Source organism: Sciurus carolinensis, chromosome 11 (assembly GCF_902686445.1).
Source record: "Sciurus carolinensis chromosome 11, mSciCar1.2, whole genome shotgun sequence".
Lineage (NCBI taxonomy): Eukaryota > Metazoa > Chordata > Mammalia > Rodentia > Sciuridae > Sciurus > Sciurus carolinensis.
Window position 1 is genome coordinate 80,852,247 of NC_062223.1, and position 18,786 is coordinate 80,871,032.

At 44.3% G+C, this 18,786-nt stretch overlaps 1 protein-coding gene across 2 annotated transcripts in view; it reads right to left on the reverse strand.

Moving 5' to 3' along the window:
* Tenm4 (teneurin transmembrane protein 4) overlaps positions 1-18,786 on the reverse strand; it is a 712,052-nt gene that overhangs the window by 164,965 nt on the left and 528,301 nt on the right. For both annotated transcript variants that reach the window (XM_047517532.1, XM_047517531.1), the window contains exons 12-13: positions 16,311-16,525; positions 14,396-14,606 (exon numbers count right to left, since the gene is read on the reverse strand). In XM_047517532.1, coding sequence (XP_047373488.1) covers positions 14,396-14,606; positions 16,311-16,525 — 426 coding nt within the window. The remainder of the gene's footprint in view (positions 1-14,395; positions 14,607-16,310; positions 16,526-18,786) is intronic.

Below are 18,786 nucleotides of genomic sequence, written 5' to 3' on the forward strand. Positions count from 1 at the left end.
TCTGGAGATGTAGCTAAGTGGTAGAGAACCCCTGGGTATGGTTCCTAGTACTGCGAAAAAATTAAAAAGTAATAAAACACCAATGTGTAGATATATCTTATTTTGTTAGTGATTTTAGAGGAATCCTTCTAATATTTAAACAGGAAGCATGACACTGACTTTTGATTAGAAATCAATGTTCTTTTCTATACTGTTGCATTTTTAGTGTTTTTATGACTCAACATGGTCATCAGAGGTATCTTAATCACTTATTGGACACAAAGCCAGATCTCAGAATGGTGCATTGAAAAAGCATGGCAAGCTTGCAAGATAAGTATGAACCAGATATACCTGGGTAGGCTCCTAGCTCTGCCTGAGTGTGACCTTGCACACAACTCCCTATCTTACCTGTAAAGTGCAGGTAATAACTCTGTACAAATTGGTTATGAGAATTAAAATGGTAAAAATAATATGATTCTGACAGTAATATAACAAAATATATGTAAAACTTTAAAAATCACAAAATAATTTTAACTGCTTTCATGGATGTATATGTATGTTAAAATGGATGAAGAGAATAAATATGAATAATGAAAAATAAATGGGTTACTGTACATAAGTTTGCTTAGTAGCACTTGGAACCTAGCAAAAACTCAATGCATCTCACCTTATTCCTCCACCACTTAAAAGAAAGAGATAATGGTGGTGTAAATATTCCAAATGCATGCTTTCCAAGGAATACCTTGCATTTATATGCTTGAGAAAACTCAAAGCCTATTTGGAAAGGATACCATCCAGACTGTCCTGCTTCACTGTATATGAATTTTTCTCATTTAAAAAACTATACAGTCCATCTCTTGCACCCCTGCATGGAATCTCTTGGCCTGCGACACAAACAAAAATATAAAATCTGGCTGACATGTAATATGAACCAAGACTGAAACAATCTGTGCTTCTATTAGCCCAGAACATGAGTGTGCTCAGATAAAGGGAGGAACAAGCAGCGACTCAAACTGAAACCAGATGTTCACAGGGCTCTGGCTTATAATTTTTTATAACCCTTCATATAACACTCATTGTCCTGTCATTTCGACAGAAGGTCCTCTGCTCTGTTTAAGCAGCAAGAAATAAGCACAAACCTTTGTCAAATTTGCCATCACTAAACCTTGGCTTGATTGTGAAGAAGCCTTTCCCCAAGCAGAGATCCTAGGTCCACACTCTCTGGCCCAGAGAAGTGCCAGCTAGTTGCAAAACTCACACCTGCATGGTCCTCAGAGCACAGCCTGCCTGTCCTCCTGCTGAGGTGGGAATGGGAACCTTGGGGGCCAGGGAAGTGGGTGCTGACTTGGGAGGGGCCCAGGAACGAGAGCCAGGGTGGATGGAGCAGGAATTCTTCAACTAGGCTAGCCTGGTTTTAAATCCTGGCTCCGCGTCTCTCACTGCATAACTGTGGACAAGTTTGTTAATTTCTTTGAACTTTATTTTTTCATTTGTATATAAAAGAAATAATAGCTGTTCCTGTCTCTGGGACTGTTACAGATTTTAAATTAGGTGAAGCAGGCATCAAACGTCACACCTTCTGGGAACCAGAGTGCACCCACCGAAACAACAGCAAACACGTGTAAAATACCTATCATGTGCCAGGCACTATTCTCAGAGTTTTATAAATTTTAACTCACTTTGTTTTCATAGTTGCCTCATGATGTGGGAATTAACATTGTCATCATTTTTCAGATGAGGAAACAGAGGCAATGGTGGGTTATCTATTTTGTCCAAAGTCATGCTGCTAATAAGTGGCAGAGGCTGCATGTGAACCTGGTCATCTGGCTTCACAGCCATGTTCTGACCACTAGGCAGCACTGCCCCTCTCCCTGCTGTCCTAGTGCACGATATCTGATTCAGTGCTGCGTGGAGGCTGCTTTTACACAGAAGGAACACACCTAATTCAGGCATAGTAGCTTACCAATAGGGCAGTCCATTTCTAGAAAGCACTGCTGGCCCTGCAATCGGCATGAACCTACCCCACATCCTTCCCTGATCTGCACTGCCTCTCCCACCCTCCTCTTCCCTCCTAGGGCTCACCCTCCTGCCTCTGCCTCTGCTCCCCTGACCTCCCATTAATCATCTCCCCCTCTCTCCTGGGGCTCCAGTTCTCCCCTGGCTCCTTTCCCACTGCTGACAACATGTTCAAAGCTCCCCCACCTTATATAAACCTTTCCTTGAACCTGCCTCCTCCTCAGGTTACGCCCATCTGTCTCTCTGTCTGCTCCTTCTAGAAGCAATTGTTCCGCTCTGCCTCTCATTCCCTCCTGAACTCATTGTGACCCTGCTTCCGCCTCAACCAGGGCTAGAAACTGCTCCTATGGAGGGTGCCAATGTCGTCCTAATGACCAATTCCAGCAGCTTCTTTGTAATCTTCTCCCTAACTTTTCCCCAAGGTTAATCTCTACCTGTCTTCCCCTGTCCATCGCTGAATGTTGGGCTTCTACATTGACTCCCCACTTCTCAGTGTTTCCATTCCCTTAGGCACTCCACCCTCCTACCTGCCCCCCCGCCCAGAGATGCCCATGGACTCTGCCTCCAGTTCAGAGCTACCCCAAGTCAAGGCTTCCTTATCCACCTGTTCATTGGTACCTGCCAGCAACTCACATCCACTTGGAAATTCTATTAGCAGCTCAAATCTAATGTGAATTTATATCTTCCTTCATCTCCCCCAACTCTCCAACAAATCCACTTCCCTCCTTATCTTCTTAGTTAATGACATCACCATCCATCTGCTCAAAACTTCCTGCCTTTCCATTATAGCTAAAATACAACTGGTCAAGAAAATCGGTCTATAATGTCCTGCAGTGCACCCCTTCTTTATAGAAAAGCAGCGGCATTTGCCCCATTTCTGGTTCTATTCTCTCATCTTACCTTGCTGGTTGCCAAAACAGTCTTGGAATTCTCTCTCTGCCTCAGGATAAGAAACCAACCCATCCGTACAGACCATGCCAAAGCAACACCTGACTCATCATTGCTTCAAGTTCATCTGAATGCCTCACTTCCTTCAAAACCAAACTCTCAAGCTGGCTACAAGGCCCTTCCAGGTTGAGCTTAACCCTGTTTCCTAGGTTCTTCTCTGTGTCTCCTAGACACATCAGGCATTTTCATCCAAAGCCATAAGTGGGCAGTGGGTGCAGAGAGGACAAAAAACCTGGGGAGAAAGATGGGCACTGAAGGCTAGACAGACCTGGATTCCACTGCTGTCCCTCCATGGATGCTCATGTAAATACTCTGAGTCCCACTTTCTTTTAGGGGAAGATGTTTACTCTGAATGCTTGTTTTAGGGAGTTGAAAGGATTTATAGAAAACATCTAGGATGGTATGTAAATAGGCTATGCATTGAAAAAGTAGTTTTTATTAACATTAATAATCTTGCTGAGTAGTTCCACAGAGGCTGGGAGGACTTTGTGAAGACTGAGAATCCCCAAAACTAGAATGAAACATTTGAAAAGTTCCCTATGGTGTCTGAAGGAGGTCAAATTTATAAGAACAAATAAAGTACCTCGAATGTTCTGTTTTTGACCTGCAATACTAACAGCCAAAAAAGACCACATTAATATTCTGCCCTGTGAATCTTGTAGGATCAGGATGCATAAACCCCTCAGGGAGAAAGACTGTTCCTCATCCAGGTGCCTGCTGTGCCCAGAACTGGCAACTCTGCCTTCTTTCTTTCAGAGTTGCCCATAAGAAGTTCATGCTCATGGAAGAAGGTTCTAGATTGCAGAGAACATCAGTGAGCTTTGACCTTCTCACTTAGAGTTCACTGGCCCTCTGATGAGGGTCTGCCACGTTCAGAGTCATGCCAAGCAGCCAGGCTACAGAAGAAGTTATTAGGACTGGATTCAGAAGATGCCTTGTGTCCCTGTGAGTCACTGGTCCTAGATGTTTCCTCATCTCCAACACACAGATAGTCGACACTTTCTGGCCAGTTCATCAGTTGGTTGAGCACAGTTACTGTTCCCGACTCCTCAGTTTCTCTTACTATGGACTGCATTGGGTGTCCCTGCCAAATTCATATGTTGAAGCCCCAATCTCCAATGTGACTGTATTTGGAGACAGGGTCCCAAAGGAGGTGATAAAGGTTAAGTGAGGTCATCATGTGGGACTGGGGTTCTTATGAGAACAGGAAGAGACACCAGCCATCTCTCTCCCTCCACGTGTATACAGAAGAAGGGCCACAGGAAGACAGAGCAAGAAGGGAGCCACCTGCAAGCCAATCAGAAAAACCTCTCCAGAAATGAACCCTGCCAACACTTTGATGTTGGATGTCTAGTCTCCAGAACTGAGAGAGATGAATTTCTATAAGCCATCCAGTCTGTGGCATTTTGTTATTGCAGCCCAAGCAAACTAATATACTCTTTTTTTCCCCTTTGTTCTGTTTTTGGTGACTCCATATAGAGTACTCTTTCCTTATCTATGGTTTTGCTTGCCATGGTTTCAGTTACTACAGTCAACTTTGATAAATATAGTACAAGATTTTATTTCTAAGATTTTGATTGACACATAATTGTACATACTTGTGGAGTACATTATGATATTTTGATATAGGTATACTTTGGTAATGATCAAATCATGGTAATCTGCGTATCCCTCACCTCAAACGTTTATCTTTTCTTTGTGGTGAGAACACTCAAAATCTTTTCTTCTAGCCACTAAGATATTTTGAAGCCAGATATGATGATGCACACTTTTAACCCCAGCTACTGAGGAGACTGAGGCAGGAGGATTCCAAGTTCAGGGCCAGATTGGACAACTTTGTGAGACCCAATCTCAAAATAAAAAAATCAAAAGGACTGGGGCTGTAGCTTAGTGGCAGAGTGCTTGACCAGGCCCTGGGTTTAGTACCCAATACCATTTTTTGAAGAAGTTTTTCTTAGAGAGGAAGACAGAGAAAGTGACCACATCTACATAACTTATTATAGTATATTGTTATAATTGTTCTATTTTATTATTAGTTATTGTTAGCCACTGTTAGCTAATTTATAAATTAAACTTCATCATAGGTTTTATAAATAGACAAAAACATAGTATATACAGAGTTCAGTACTGGCCATGGGGTCTCAGAACACATGCCCCACAGAAAGGAAGTACTCCTTTCTGTACAATAAGTCTGTGTAGGGAGCCTTCTCTCTGCTCCTGTGGGAGTTTACCCAGACCTCTGCTGGCAGAGCCCATATTATGTGGGAATTATTTATGAAAGGGTCAATTCTCCCAATTGACTATAGGCTCTCAGAGGGCAAGTCTTTTTTATTCACTGTAAAATCTCTAGCACTTAGCAAAGTATATGCTTACAAATGATGGATAAATAAGAGATACACAAAAACATGCTGAGTACCTTCCATGAATCATTTTTGTACACCATTGTGAAACTCTCTAAAGTAGATTTGATTCCTAATTACACGGGTATTCAGTGAGTCCAAGACTTACCCAAAGTCCCAGAGCTCACACACAGTGCAGCCAGAGCTAACTTCCAAGGATTGGCCTTTCCTTTAGACTGCACCACTTCTGCCTCCAACAACCTGAACTACCTACCACCAATGCCAGAGTTGGCAGAGATTCTCACATCAGCTGCAGCTAGGTTATTTCTAAGGGTGTGCTACAAGACAAGAGGCCACATCTTCAATGATGTCCTACTTGTCAGTGGCACTGTAGAGGGAAAGAGAAAAGATACCACTGTGGGAGAACCTCCCAAACCACTGTGTGGTTGCAGAACCATCAACAAGCAGGATGGGGATGAGCAACTGATAGAGTAAAGAGCTGTCAGAACATATTCATTATAAAAATAAAACCATTACTGATAAAATACCTTCTACCAGAAACTCTGAATGGAGGGAGGGAGGAGGGGTTCCTTTAGCAGGGAGAGGCCCAGGTCAGAGGTGTTACATGAAACAAGGTGGCTGAGTCCTGTGTACTGTGGGCCACAGGTACTCTGTGAGTCTAGGGGGCTTGGAGGCCATCATCTCTAAGCCCATGCTTATTTTTATGATGCTATAATTATGAGTGAATAAGGACACACATGGCTGTCACTGTATTAGAAACTTGGACACAGATCTGGTCACTAAGTTGTATAGGAAAGATCATGCATGCTGCAACCTAATAGATGGTTCCTGTCTGTGAGATCTTGGCCAGTGGCATTTGACCTTTGAGCCTCAATTTCCTTAGCTATACCTTGGAAAATGTATTTAACGTAACTCCTGGGTTGTTTGAGAACTGATGATGTACTGAGTATAGTACCTGGAGAAGAATCCATACTTAATCGATAGTTAAAATTACGATCCTGGCTCTGCCATCAGGTGACTGTGTGGCCCTAGGTAAGTTGTGTGACTTTGCTAAACCTCAGTTTTCTCGTCTTTAAAAGAGTGAGAGTCAGACAAATGCAAGGTTTGTGAAGGTTTCTGGCATTGCACAGCCCAAGTGGCAAAAACATAAACAGAATGTGAAATGGGACTCATGGTGGCTGTTGGGGGGAGGAGGTGGCTGAACTGCTGAAATGGAGGAGGCCCCCAGTACCCAGACCCTCCCCACTGAACTTCCCACCAGCACATTCTCCTGGTCCTGCCTCCCAGCTCTGACCCTCACCGGCCCCTCTGCCAGCTGTCTGACTTCATTAACTTGGATGAAGGCCCCTTCCATCCTCATTTTCCCCTTTCTGTTTATTTCTTCCCTTAGAAAATGCCATCTTAACCCCTGGGGCTAACCAACGATCTCTAAGGGGCAGTACAATGGCTCAAATCTGCTCCCTCATCGCCACTTCTGAGGAGTCCATTCTGGTGCAGGCAGCATTAGTCCTGCCTAGACGGGTAGGAGAGCCTCCTAACATGGTTCCCAGCTCCTACTGGGAACCCTTGCCTGTATGTATCAGATTAAGTGACCCAGATTCCCACAGTGGCTTACTGTTACCTTTGGCCTGAACTGAAAACAAAAAAAATACCTGTCACATGGCATGCTAAGGCCCTGCACAGCTTGGTTTCCGGTGACCTCTCCAGTCCTTCCTGATAATTTCGTCCTGTGAGGGTCACACCCACAATGTGACCATCTTAGAGTTCCTCGGCACTCCCAGCAACTTCCTGTCCCAGGCTTTTGCTATGTTCTACGTTCTCCCCTCTGCTTGGTACATTCCTCCTCCAACCTTCATCTGAACAGCTACTCATACTCCTGGCCCAGTCAGTTGTTAGGCCCAATTGCTTCTCAAGAGCACACTCTTCTCTGTCACAAGGTACATGTACCATTTATGACCATGGACTTTAATATATATGTGTAGATTTGAGACTCTAAACATGTCTCAAATGTATCTATAAATACTAGAGCAGGAAGTCTGGTTGTTTTATGTACCACTGACATGGAATGCCTGCTCAGGTCATGGCATATGAAAAGGCAATTAGTAAATGCTGACTGAATGAATAAATTAACAAACTGACCATATCTAGGTCTGTCTACCACCTGGTGTCCACTGATCAGGACTAGCTCCTGCTGTCTGTCCATCTTAAAGCATCATTCAAATGACTTCAAGGCTTACTGACAGAAGTCCGTGGTTCCTTGGGTGATACAAAGAGACTGAGCCAAGGAATATCCAGCTACCTCAGTTAAATGGGTGACTTCTTTTTCTCAGCTTCACTTCCTCTAACTTACTAGCTCATGAGATCTTCAAGGGCAAGCATGCCTCTCTCATGGCTGTTCCTAATGTCTGGGCCTGCCTCAGACACAGTAAGAGGACTCCGTTGATATTTGTGAACCAAACAGTCTTGATGATGTCTGTGGCAGATACTGCTGGCTGCCTACCCCATTTTCTTTGCCCATCCTCCTGAGAGAACCCTCATTTTGATCAGAGTGCCAATGTTCCAAGCCGAAAATATTCACTTTAAGATTTCCCTCTTGCTATGAGTGTCCAAGTGACACAACTCTGCCAAAGAAATGTAAGCTGAATGGTTTAGGAATCATTCTGTTTCCTTCCTTTTTCTTCTTCCTCCACGACATGCAGATGAGTCCTGGAGGTGCAGCAGCCATCTTATGACCAAGAGGCAGCAAGTATGAAACCAATAACTCAGAGCAAGGATGGCAGAGCACAGGGTGGAAAGAGCCTGGTCCCTGATGCCACCACTGAACTGCCATCCTGGCCCTGAATGCAAACGCCCCAGGCTTAGAATGAGCAGGAGGACATCAAAACTTCACTTAAATGCTGATTTGGTAAGATTTAGGTTACTGACACAGCAAACACATTTCTAAGTATTTCCTACAAAGAGACAAGTTTGATTGCTTGGCACTCATGGTGTCCTTGGGCTACCTTTTCTTCTTTCCTGCCATGAAGATCCAGGTAGAGAATTTGGAAGTTTCAGCAGTCCATGATAAGACTTCAAGGGCAGTAGGAGGAGTGTGGGGACCGTGGGGCAGCCTGTCCTTCAGCGAGCAGAGACAGCTGCTGGAGGGGCTAGGTTTTGAGTCTGCAGATACAGCACTCTGATATTCCTAGCCCTCTTCCTCCTAACAGATTTTTGGCCACAGTCTGTCTCCAATGTGCTGACTTGAGCTCTCCCTTGGCCTACAATTTCATTCCACTTATACCAGATTGCTCCAAATAAATCACCGTATCAGGGAGAGGTGAATTCACAGGGCACTTTTCCAAAGAAGTGTTTCCATTAGAAATTTCACAAAGTGCTGCCAATGTCATTTACAAGAAGGTTAATTTATTACCAAGAGACCTGGATTCTTCGTTGCTGTGTTTCTATCTTATAGTACACTCAAAGGAAGGGGACGTGAGGTATGGTGGGGTATGGAAAGGGGATTATTAAAAACTAAAAACTGTTCTTCAATCACTTTTCTATGTTTCTTCTTGAGGTCGTGGTAGGTTTTTACGCAAATTACAGTGTATAATGCCAGGGATTTCTCTCTCCAGATCCTTGTAAAAGGACTCAGAGGCTAATGCCCAATCAAAGCAAGGGAAAGGAAAAAACAGTCCAGTCCAGCAAACAGCCTTTGGAAAGTCATGAAGGACCAATTTTGATGACCCACAGAAAGAAGAAACGTAGGTGCAAGTATCTAGGCAGATCTAGGAACAAATTGGAATAGATCATGGAGAAATCAAATGAAAAACCTCTGGCACCACTGAACAGCCCCTTCTGCCTTCTCTGGTTCTCCCCTGGTCCCAACATGCCCTCAAGAAATCACAAGACTCAGTCCTAGGAACCCCTCCGACCACATAAATTAAGGGACCCTTGTTTTGATCCTCATAAGATAAACCCCCTGGCTCTGATCATTTCATCACCTTACTCAAAAGCCTGTCACGACACCCGGTGCTTATAGGATGAACTCTTTTTAGGGTGGCATTTTAGGTTCTTCCTCAGTTACTCAGCCTCTCAATGTGCCCTGTGCTCCAGCCAGCAGCACCGCCGGCTCCTCCTAGCCAGCTCTTAATTTTCTGCCCACCTGCCTTTTGCTCATGCCATCCCCACTGCCTGGGATGGTTTCCTCGGCACTCACCCTCCCATTTTCCTTCTTTAACTGTGAAAATGTTGCCCAACCTTTGAGGTCCAGATCAAATGTTACTTCATCCAGAGAGCCCTCCCTGGCTCATTCAGCTGGAAAAGCCCTTCCTTTCCTCCAGCCCTCCTGGCCCTTGGACTGGTGGCTCCAGGGTGGCCTTTCTTGCTCTTTTCCTGGGCTTAGAGACACTTGCTCTATAAATCTTTCATCTCACTTAATCTAGACTACCAGCTACTTTTGCCAGCAACCATGTCATACCTTCTCTGTATCCACATCTCGGAAAAGGGAAAGGATGCAATATTTGTTGGATAATGGGATAAAAGAGGGAGGAAGGAGAGAGGGAGGGAGAGAAGGGGCTAAATCTGTGTCTAGTCCCTGGACATGGATTGATTTCCAGTGGCTGCCTGGGCATAAACAAACAGACTCTTCAATTAGCACCATGAAGACCAGAACATGTTTCTCATAAAAATTCCCAGTCTCTATGTTTCCTGCCAATGATTCTTATTTCTCTCCTCTGGGGTTTTAAATCCACTGTAGGACACCTCTGTTATTTTTCAGCTTGGCTCACATTGCTGCAATGTCAAGTTGATCTATCCTTTTATGCTTCAGCATCAACTGAAATGAAAAGATAAGATGCTATCTGGAGACTCAAAATGCAGTAATCCTAACCTGTTAGGTCTTGAGGTTGCAAGCAATTCATACAAAGGTATTCTTATTTTTAAATTTTTGGATGCTGTGAGATTTTCTCCATGGTCCTTTTAATGACTTCTCAAAAAAGCTTCCTGGGTTGATGTAAGATGGTTACTTATAATTGGAGGTAAGTTAGAAAGGGGAAATTATATTTCATATAATTCAAATAGTAATAAAATATTTACTAGTAGCCATGACAGAATAGCAAGATGCTGTGGCACAGTGGGGACTTGGTGGGATTTGGAGTCCAAATTTTCATTCTGGTCTTGCTCTTAATCTTGGGTAAGTCAACTAATCTCGGAGCCTCAACTTTGAGATTAAAATATCTCTTGTCTAAGGTTCTTGTAAGGAATAAGCTACATACATGAGAATGCTTGACATGGTCCCCCAAACACAGTATCTGCTCCCTACATGTTTGCTGACTGAACAAATGGATGGAAAAAAAGTGCATGTGAATGCCCCAGAGGGACTGGATCCTGGGAAGGAGGCAGATTGCTAAAGAAGGAAAATCATGAGCTTTGCAGTCAGACAGATGTGAATGCATGTCCTAGCTTTTCTTTCAACATCCCTGAAGCTCCATTTCTTCATCTGCAGTCAGGGATGGTAATAAAAATAAGAATAATCACTTCATGGAGTTACTGCAAGATTTAAAGAATGTCTGTAGAAACCCTTTGTAAACTGTGATGGGTGAATTATACCCCAGCTAGTGGTTTATATCCTCCTACCTCCTTCAACACCTGGGGTCAGCAAGGCTCCCTTGCTCCATTGGAGCCAGGAGTATTAACAGGCCCCTCAGATTCTGAATCTCCACATGTGGGGGATGGGGGTAGACTGTTGTTTCTGAAAAGAGCCGCCATGTTTTATTCTCAAACTTGCTTGGTGTTTGCGGGCATGTGTGAGCATGTGTGTACACGCATTCGTTCTCTGGGAGCTTGGGTGACATCGGGTCTCTGTGGATATATTTGTGTATACAGTTTGTAAAGGACTCTTAGATTTTTTTCAAGGCAAAAGATAAACTCATTTAATTTAAAATCATCAGCTGGACTGCATTAAATGGAGGGAAAAGCAAAAACTTACACAATACAGCCATTCATTAAATTAAACACAATTATTTCTCCCGTTACTTAATTACAAACAGACATAAATACTCTGGATTCTGACAATTCAGATCTTTTTAAATTCTTGATCTGCATTTCGACATGTAACGAAGGGAGGGTCATATTCCAATTTGTGTGTTAAGCAAACCCGAGAGTTACAATTGTATATTGGGACCATAATGACTTCACTAAAACAAGACCTAAACTTTTAATTAACCTGCCAAGACAAATTACGACTCACAGCTCACAGGTAACGATCACAGACAGCTGAGACTCAATGCCAGGGACTCTTGGGGAAAGAGGGATTAATAGCAACATCAGAATCAGTCTGTTTTTGTATTAAAGGGGGAAAAAAAAAAGAACAGTGTTCATTAAACAATCACTGTAGCTTGAAGGGAGACAGACAGGTCCAAAAGCCAGCAAGAGAAAGTGGAAGGAGAAAGGGGATGGCAGGGAATATTAACGGCCTCTGTTTATCGAGCATGTATGGTGGCCTGAAGCTGTGCTAGGCATTTTATATTTCTCTCTCTAATCTTTGCAATGGGGCTTGCAAAGTACTTTAACATTTTTGGCTTCTAGACAAGAAAAGTAGTCAGAGAGGCTCAGAGAGGTGACACAACTGTCCATGGGTACAGAACTCACTTGGGACAGAAGGAGGGAAGGAAGGAAGGAAGGGAAGGTAGTTCTCCTAATGTGTTTGTTTCCAAAGCTCTGTTGACAGACCACCAGAATCAGGATCACCTGGCTCCATTGCAGGCCTTCAGGAGTTCTAAAGAAAGGCCCAGAAATCTTTGAATTTTCACCTAGCCTCCCAGTGAGTTCTTTGCTCCACAGTGTTTGAGTACCACGTTTGAGGTACCAGAATCCTGTGCTACTCAAAATGTGGTCCACAGCAGCATTGGTGTCATTGGGTCCTAGCCAGAAATGCAGAATCTCAGGTCCCCCAGACCTGCTGGAACGGAATCTGATTTTAACAAGATCCTAAAGTGGTTCATAAGTACATTAAAGTCTGAGAAGCACAGTAAAGTCTATCTGCCTGAACAGATGTGAAAGAGTAAAGGGGAGAACAGAGCAGGCAGGGGGAAAAGCAGGACCATCACCCTAGTTACGACAAAAGAGGCTAGCTAGCTCTGACAAGCCTAGAGTTGGCAAAGGTACCTCCATTTTATTTCTTGAAGATGCATATCCTAATTAAAAACAGTTCCATATTTATACTGTTATTAAAACAGAAATCTGATCATAAAAACTGTTTGCTCTGTGCAAACCTGATACTTTATTCTTCCCTGTGAACTGTGCCTAGGAGGAGTCAGGCTGGGAGACCAGGGAGCTCTAACTTAGGTACTACCATGATTTGATAATTGTGTCCCTAAATTGAAGCCACCATGTCCAGAAGGAGAAAAAGATGCAGAGACCGTAACCTAGCAAACTCCACAAAGTGACAGGCTCATTGATGGAGAGGGCCAGAGCTGGAGATGGGGCACGGGATTGCACTGTCTACCTCAATGTGACCTCTCACTACTGAGCTGCGGCTTCAAATCCCAGAATCTTGAGACCACAAGAGCTGAAAAACTTGAGTGAACTGTGTGAGATCATAGCTCATAGTGGAGATCTGGAACTGAGCTGGCTCTGTACCACGCTTTATAAGACATGTAGACAGAATCCAATGGCAGCATAGCTGCCGAGATGGTGACTGCCCATGGTCCTGTTAACAGGAGCCTGGGCACAGAAAAGGCCTTGCTCACATTCAGTCCCTCACTAACTGAGGGACACTGCATGCGGACCCACCAGGTGCTGGGGAGACAGAGAAGAATGCCCTCCAGGCACTCAGAGTCCTGCAGCTAGGACAGACCTCCAAAACAGGGCAGCACTGAGGGATGTTCCCCTCACAGCACCAGCTGCCTGATGGTCACCATCCTTCACTTTGCCATGGGGTAGATTATTAAGGCTGCATTGATAGCAGGAGCTTATTAACCGTGCCTTGTATTAAATGGGGAGATTCCCTCTGCCTCAATACTAAGAGTAAAATTGCAAATTAGAGGAAAATGGCCTGGGATGACCACTGCTATTTAGAAAGAAGAACCAGGGTCTGAATGAGTTTAGGAAACCTAGTTCCAAGTTCAGAGACGTTCATTCAATTCCATTTTCCGTGTCAGAGAGACGCCCAGGCATAGACTGAAACAGAGTTCTTAGGCGAACTCCAAACCACACAGAGCTTTCTGTTAGGCAGAAAGTTCATTCCCCCAAGGGTTCTGGTTCATGGACCTTGTCTTCCTCTAGGGGTTTTGTCTCCCAGCTGTCTCACAGTACATCCAATAGAGACTCAGAAAACATGTTTTCTGACCTGAACCACCAAGACGATCACATCCCTCAGCACACAATGGTCACCTAAGGAGGAGATGAATTCTGTAGGATGTGTTAGTGAAAAGAGAAATTCTTTTAGAGGGGGATCAGGTTACCCAGACACCCATAGACCTGAGGTGGCCAAGGCCCTTTCCCACCATGAGGGACAGAGATGGTGTTCAGACTTATTCAAGACACCAGGGCTCCAGCCTCAGAGACCAGGACACCTCTGCTCTTGGTGACACCTGATCTGACTGACCACATGGCTCCTCCAGCCCTCTGCGATTCTCACTCTTTCTTCAGCCTTCATCAGCCTTCATCTACTTTCCTAGGGGTTGTTGTTTCCAAAATCAAAACCCAAAACCAAACATAAACAACAAGTCAGCAATCTGAAGCAAGTGAGACTCTGAAAGTAAAGAGGTGAGAGCCAAGAGCCAAGAGGAGAGCTGTTCCTGCCATGTGGCCAGTCACCCAAGAGTCCTGTCTGGTTCTTAGTTTCATCCACTTGGTCTGGAAAGACTGCTGCTGCTCCATACATCATCACACAGAGCCCATGAGAAAGGCACCAGGATGGCCCTCCACCCTGGCCTGTCCTCAGCCTGCATTGCACACCAAGTCCTTGTGCAGCACCAGCAGGATGGCCTCACCCCACGTCTGGGTGACATCTACAGCTCTAAGTAAGACACATTCATTCCCTTCTTGGCAAACCCCCAAAGTCCCCAAGTGTTCGCCTACCCCAAGAGACTGCAGAGGGTAGAGTTTCTTACCAATGGCAGTGGTGAGAAAGGAGACCACTTCAGACTCCTTCCCGTCATTGTAAAAGGCCAGGTGCCATATTCCCGAATCCAGATACTGGATGAACCCCGTCTCATGGCTGGAGGGAGGAACAACACCGCGAGACTGGCGTTGGGGTCCCTCCAGACTCCGTGCCTCCTGGGTCAGGAGCCTCCTTCCATCCAGCAGCTCCACAAAGTCAAACTGAAGCACAAAAAGAGTGTAATTAGCAGCGGCCTCTCCACCACATGCCGTGCTCTTTCTCTGGGCTTCTCCTGTGGGGGGCAGGGTGGGGGAGGCATAAGGAAGCAAACTGAGAGGAACGAGCTGCAGGGAGGCTGATCAACCTCAAACGCCACCTTTCATGGTGATACTCTCCTTCCTCTCTTGAATGTGGCATCAATTAGGGCATTATTTCCTGGTCTTGTCTTGTTTTCAGGTGTCGCAAGTCTTCACCTGGCTGTGTTTAGATCAGAACAGGCTCTTTCAATGGCAGCCTAAGAATCGAAAGCCAGCCACCTCATGACTGGGCTCCACGCAAGTCGTGATGGAATCTCAGGGGTCTAGGTCTGGGACTGGAGTGTTGGTTGGGATTGGAATGTTAGTCACGAACTGATGAAGATTTGGTTTATATCTATTTGTCTTTTGTCAATAACTTTTTCTAAATGCTCCAGTTTCAGGGAGATATTTTAGAAGAACTGAAGTGGATTAGTCCAAAAGTCTATCAATAATTGCATGCTGTGTCAAATACAAATGCCAATTGATCCGAGACTGCTAGCATAAGACTCCAGAGAAGTCAGGCATGCAGTGTTAATGACAGGTAGGTGGTTAAGCCCTACTGGCCTATTAGCAAGCAAGCAAATCAAGTAGCCATCTATCTTCCTAGCTCTTAAAAAACAAACAAACAAAAGATAGGTAGTTATTGTACTTCATGGAAACCGTGTGGAGGCATGAATTCTGGAACCAGCATGGCAGATCTGCATCGTCAGGGGCTCAAGCTCCCTCTGTTGTTCAGTGACTCCATTCCTAGTAAATATATTGTAACTAAAAACCTCCACTGACTACTGGGGCTAGGAAGACCGCATGTGCTTGGGAATGCCTGAAGGATGCTTACGATTTATATTACTCCAATTCCAGAGTTGGGAAGGCCTTGCTAAGTCTCTGCTGTCTGCCATTCATGATTAGTAATATGCCAATCATCTTGGATAAGTTTTCCTTCCTCCCTCCCTCCCTTCCTTCCTTCCGTCCTTCCTTCCCTCCTTCCTTCCTTCCTTCCCTTTTTTGGTGCTAGGATCAAACCTAGGGCCTTGCACATGCTAAACACATGTTCTACCACTGAGCCACACCCCCAGCCCCTTGGACAAGTTCTTCAGTTGTTTCTGGTGCACATTTGTGTGTGCAAACGTGTAACCCCGAAGGAGAGAAGGAATGCCAGAGATTAGGGAAGTAACATTTATTTTGAGCCAGGCCGCATGCTGGCTGCCTTATAAATGCTACTCTTTCTTCTTCACAACAGCCCTGCAAAGTGGGGACTGCTATAGGTTAGGAAACTGGCTTAGAAGAGGATGAGTAATGGACACCAGGTTACACAGCTGATAACAAGAGGACTCAAACTCAGTGTCTGTTCTTTTCTCTCAATCATGTTTCCTGGGTAACATAATTTAGGAGACTGAGTAATAGCAGAAAGGTTACTGAGAAATTTCTTCGAATTTCTTCCTTATAAAAAGCCTTAGGGATTAAACCTCATTCACTTAAAGGCAGGGTCTGGGAGGGCAGCAAATGGATGAATGGCCTATAAAATACACCAACTTCCCTTTGGGATCCAGGATCAGGGTTGGGAATTTTGACTTGGGTGAAGATTTGAGCAGGAGCCCAAGGAGGTCAGTGGGTATGTGGGGTTCTGCTTACCTGAGTGTGTGAAGGAGGAAGGCCTTTTCTGCCATAAATGCCGACCAGAGCTGCTTTTCCCAGAGATACATTGAACTTCAGATGCACAGGATGGTCTATGAACACCTGAGATCTCCAGAAAGTACCGGGAGGAATCTTCTGGGATGCCCGCCTCCCCACGTCGATTTCTCCAGAGTCTATAAAACTGTCCTCTGGAAAGAAACTACTGGGTTTTCCTACCAAGACAGAGGGAAGGAAGACAAAAGCATCTTGGTTAACCACATATGACACCAGGAATCAGCATCCCAGCACCCAGGACTCCGCTCAGCCTCACTCCTCGGTAATGATCTGCTGCCAGCAGCCATCCCCCAACTCATAGGAGTAAGAAGGTCCAGAACTTTTTTTTCCCCTAGTGATGCTCAAATTGTTCTGCTAAAAATATGCATTCTTCCAGAGCAGTATGGGTCCTTCCCCAAGGGCCATCTGTTTACTGCATAATTCCACAGCTTGTTAAGATATATTTTGATCCTAAAAATAATCATTTGTGGTCACATGAGAATAACTTTGTGATTTTGTGAGAGAGTGTGTGTAAAGAGCTGCATGGTAAAATAGGAATGACAGAGGGAGTGAGGTGTTGGTACTGAATTCCCAACTTGCCATGGTTCTCCCAGCAGTGGGAAGCGTGACTTGAGTGGAGTTAGATATTTTAAAAGTTCACTGGATTATGTGTAAATCAGAAGCCAAATTCTGAGGCCAGCTACGTAGATGGGGGTTTGTGTTTGGAGCATGCATGTGGGTTGAGGAAGATGAGGAAGGAGGTCCTTTGAAGGGAGGAAACATGTCTGAAAATGCCTTTTGGTCTTTGGATGGAGGTGAATATCATTTTTGTACTAAAGAAGGTAAAGTTGACAGAATTTCTTGAGTTCAAACACAAAGTCTAGGACATACTTGGAAATTTAACTCAGGCCCCCAGCCCTAACCCAGCATATGTGGAGGGTCAGGGGTGAGGTCTCTTGACCATTTCTGTCACCAATCAGGAGAGTGACTGCTTTCTGGGGGTACAACAGGGCCAGGAAGGAAGGCTGTTTATCAAACTTCCCCTCTTTAGTAATTAAACACACTCACATGAAACCCTAACTTCCTGCCAGATAAAAAGTGGAGAAGGGACAGGGAGACCACAGACAGGAGGAAGGCCACCCTTAGTACCCCGGAAGACCAAAATCAAGTCAGCAGGCTACATTTTGTTTGTCATTAGGAAGAACCCCTGGGCATTCTGGCTCCAAGGCTCTTTGTGTTGTTAGAGATGTTAGAAGATACTCGAAGAGAACAAGAATCCATTTGTAAAGAAAACACGTTTGTGGAACTTTTTATAAAGAGCATTTGGGGAATAAGAAATTAAAATGTCTTTTTTCCCTGGCTTTGTGAGACTCCTTACAAAGCACATTTGATGCTGAAATGGAGCTTGGCAGGGTATTGTTGTAGTCATAAAATATTTTACTGTTTTAAATAATAAAATTCAATTTAAATGTTAAACTTCTCCATATGTTATCATTCCCTTTAAACTCCTAGGCAGAAACATCAGGTTTTAGCTTCAAACCGTTAAATGTTATTTTAATTAAAAATGTGCCAACAAAAAAAGTTAAAATGCACGCTATCAATAAAAGTGCCACCACTGTTCTGTCATTAGCATGGGAAAAAGTTTGCACTGAATTCCTTATGGAAGGAACATGTCCCAGACTTTTACCTTGAAAATCCAGACACCCCAACCACCTCGCTGTGACTCACAAACTTCAAAGACAGGAGCCAACTTCACAAAGCACTAAGATGGGGAGATAATTACTCACATTCTTCTTTATCTGATTTGTGGGTTCCCGGTACTGTGACCCTTTTATATTCCAGGTACAAAATAGTATACCCTCAGCTTTTAATTCTGCTAGGGAGGTAGAACTAAGAGGGAGTAAAAGCAGAATGTGTCCTGAACTTTTCATTCCTAGGACTGCAGAGAAAGAAGCACAAGACTGCTAATTCTCAGTGCTCGTTTCCTTTGTGAGGAGGTGGGAGTCAGAACGGATGGGATTTGAGAATTGTCTGCATTCAGATAGATCCTATGTCTGAAAATAAATAATGGAAAAGTGCTCCCTCTTTTTAGCATGCTGCTGGAGATGCCTATATGGTTCATTTTCTCCTCTACTGAGCATATTTTAGGAGACAGCTACTGTATCAGCTAAGTTCTACAACCTTACAGGTCAGAGGCCAACCCAGAGACTCCCTCCAGAGCTCTATAGGGCCCAGAGGCATAAGTATATTGGTTCTTACTCCAGAGGAGGTGACAAAAGGCGACTTTTATAGTACTTTCTAGTATTTCAGTGAGGTAGGGACATTGGGAGGAAACATTTCTTTTGTGTGTATACAATGAGATAAAAATAGTACATACTGGTTTAGGGAATACCCCCAACTAGAACCTTGAATCTGGGGGGGATCTTGATTCCAGTGGTCT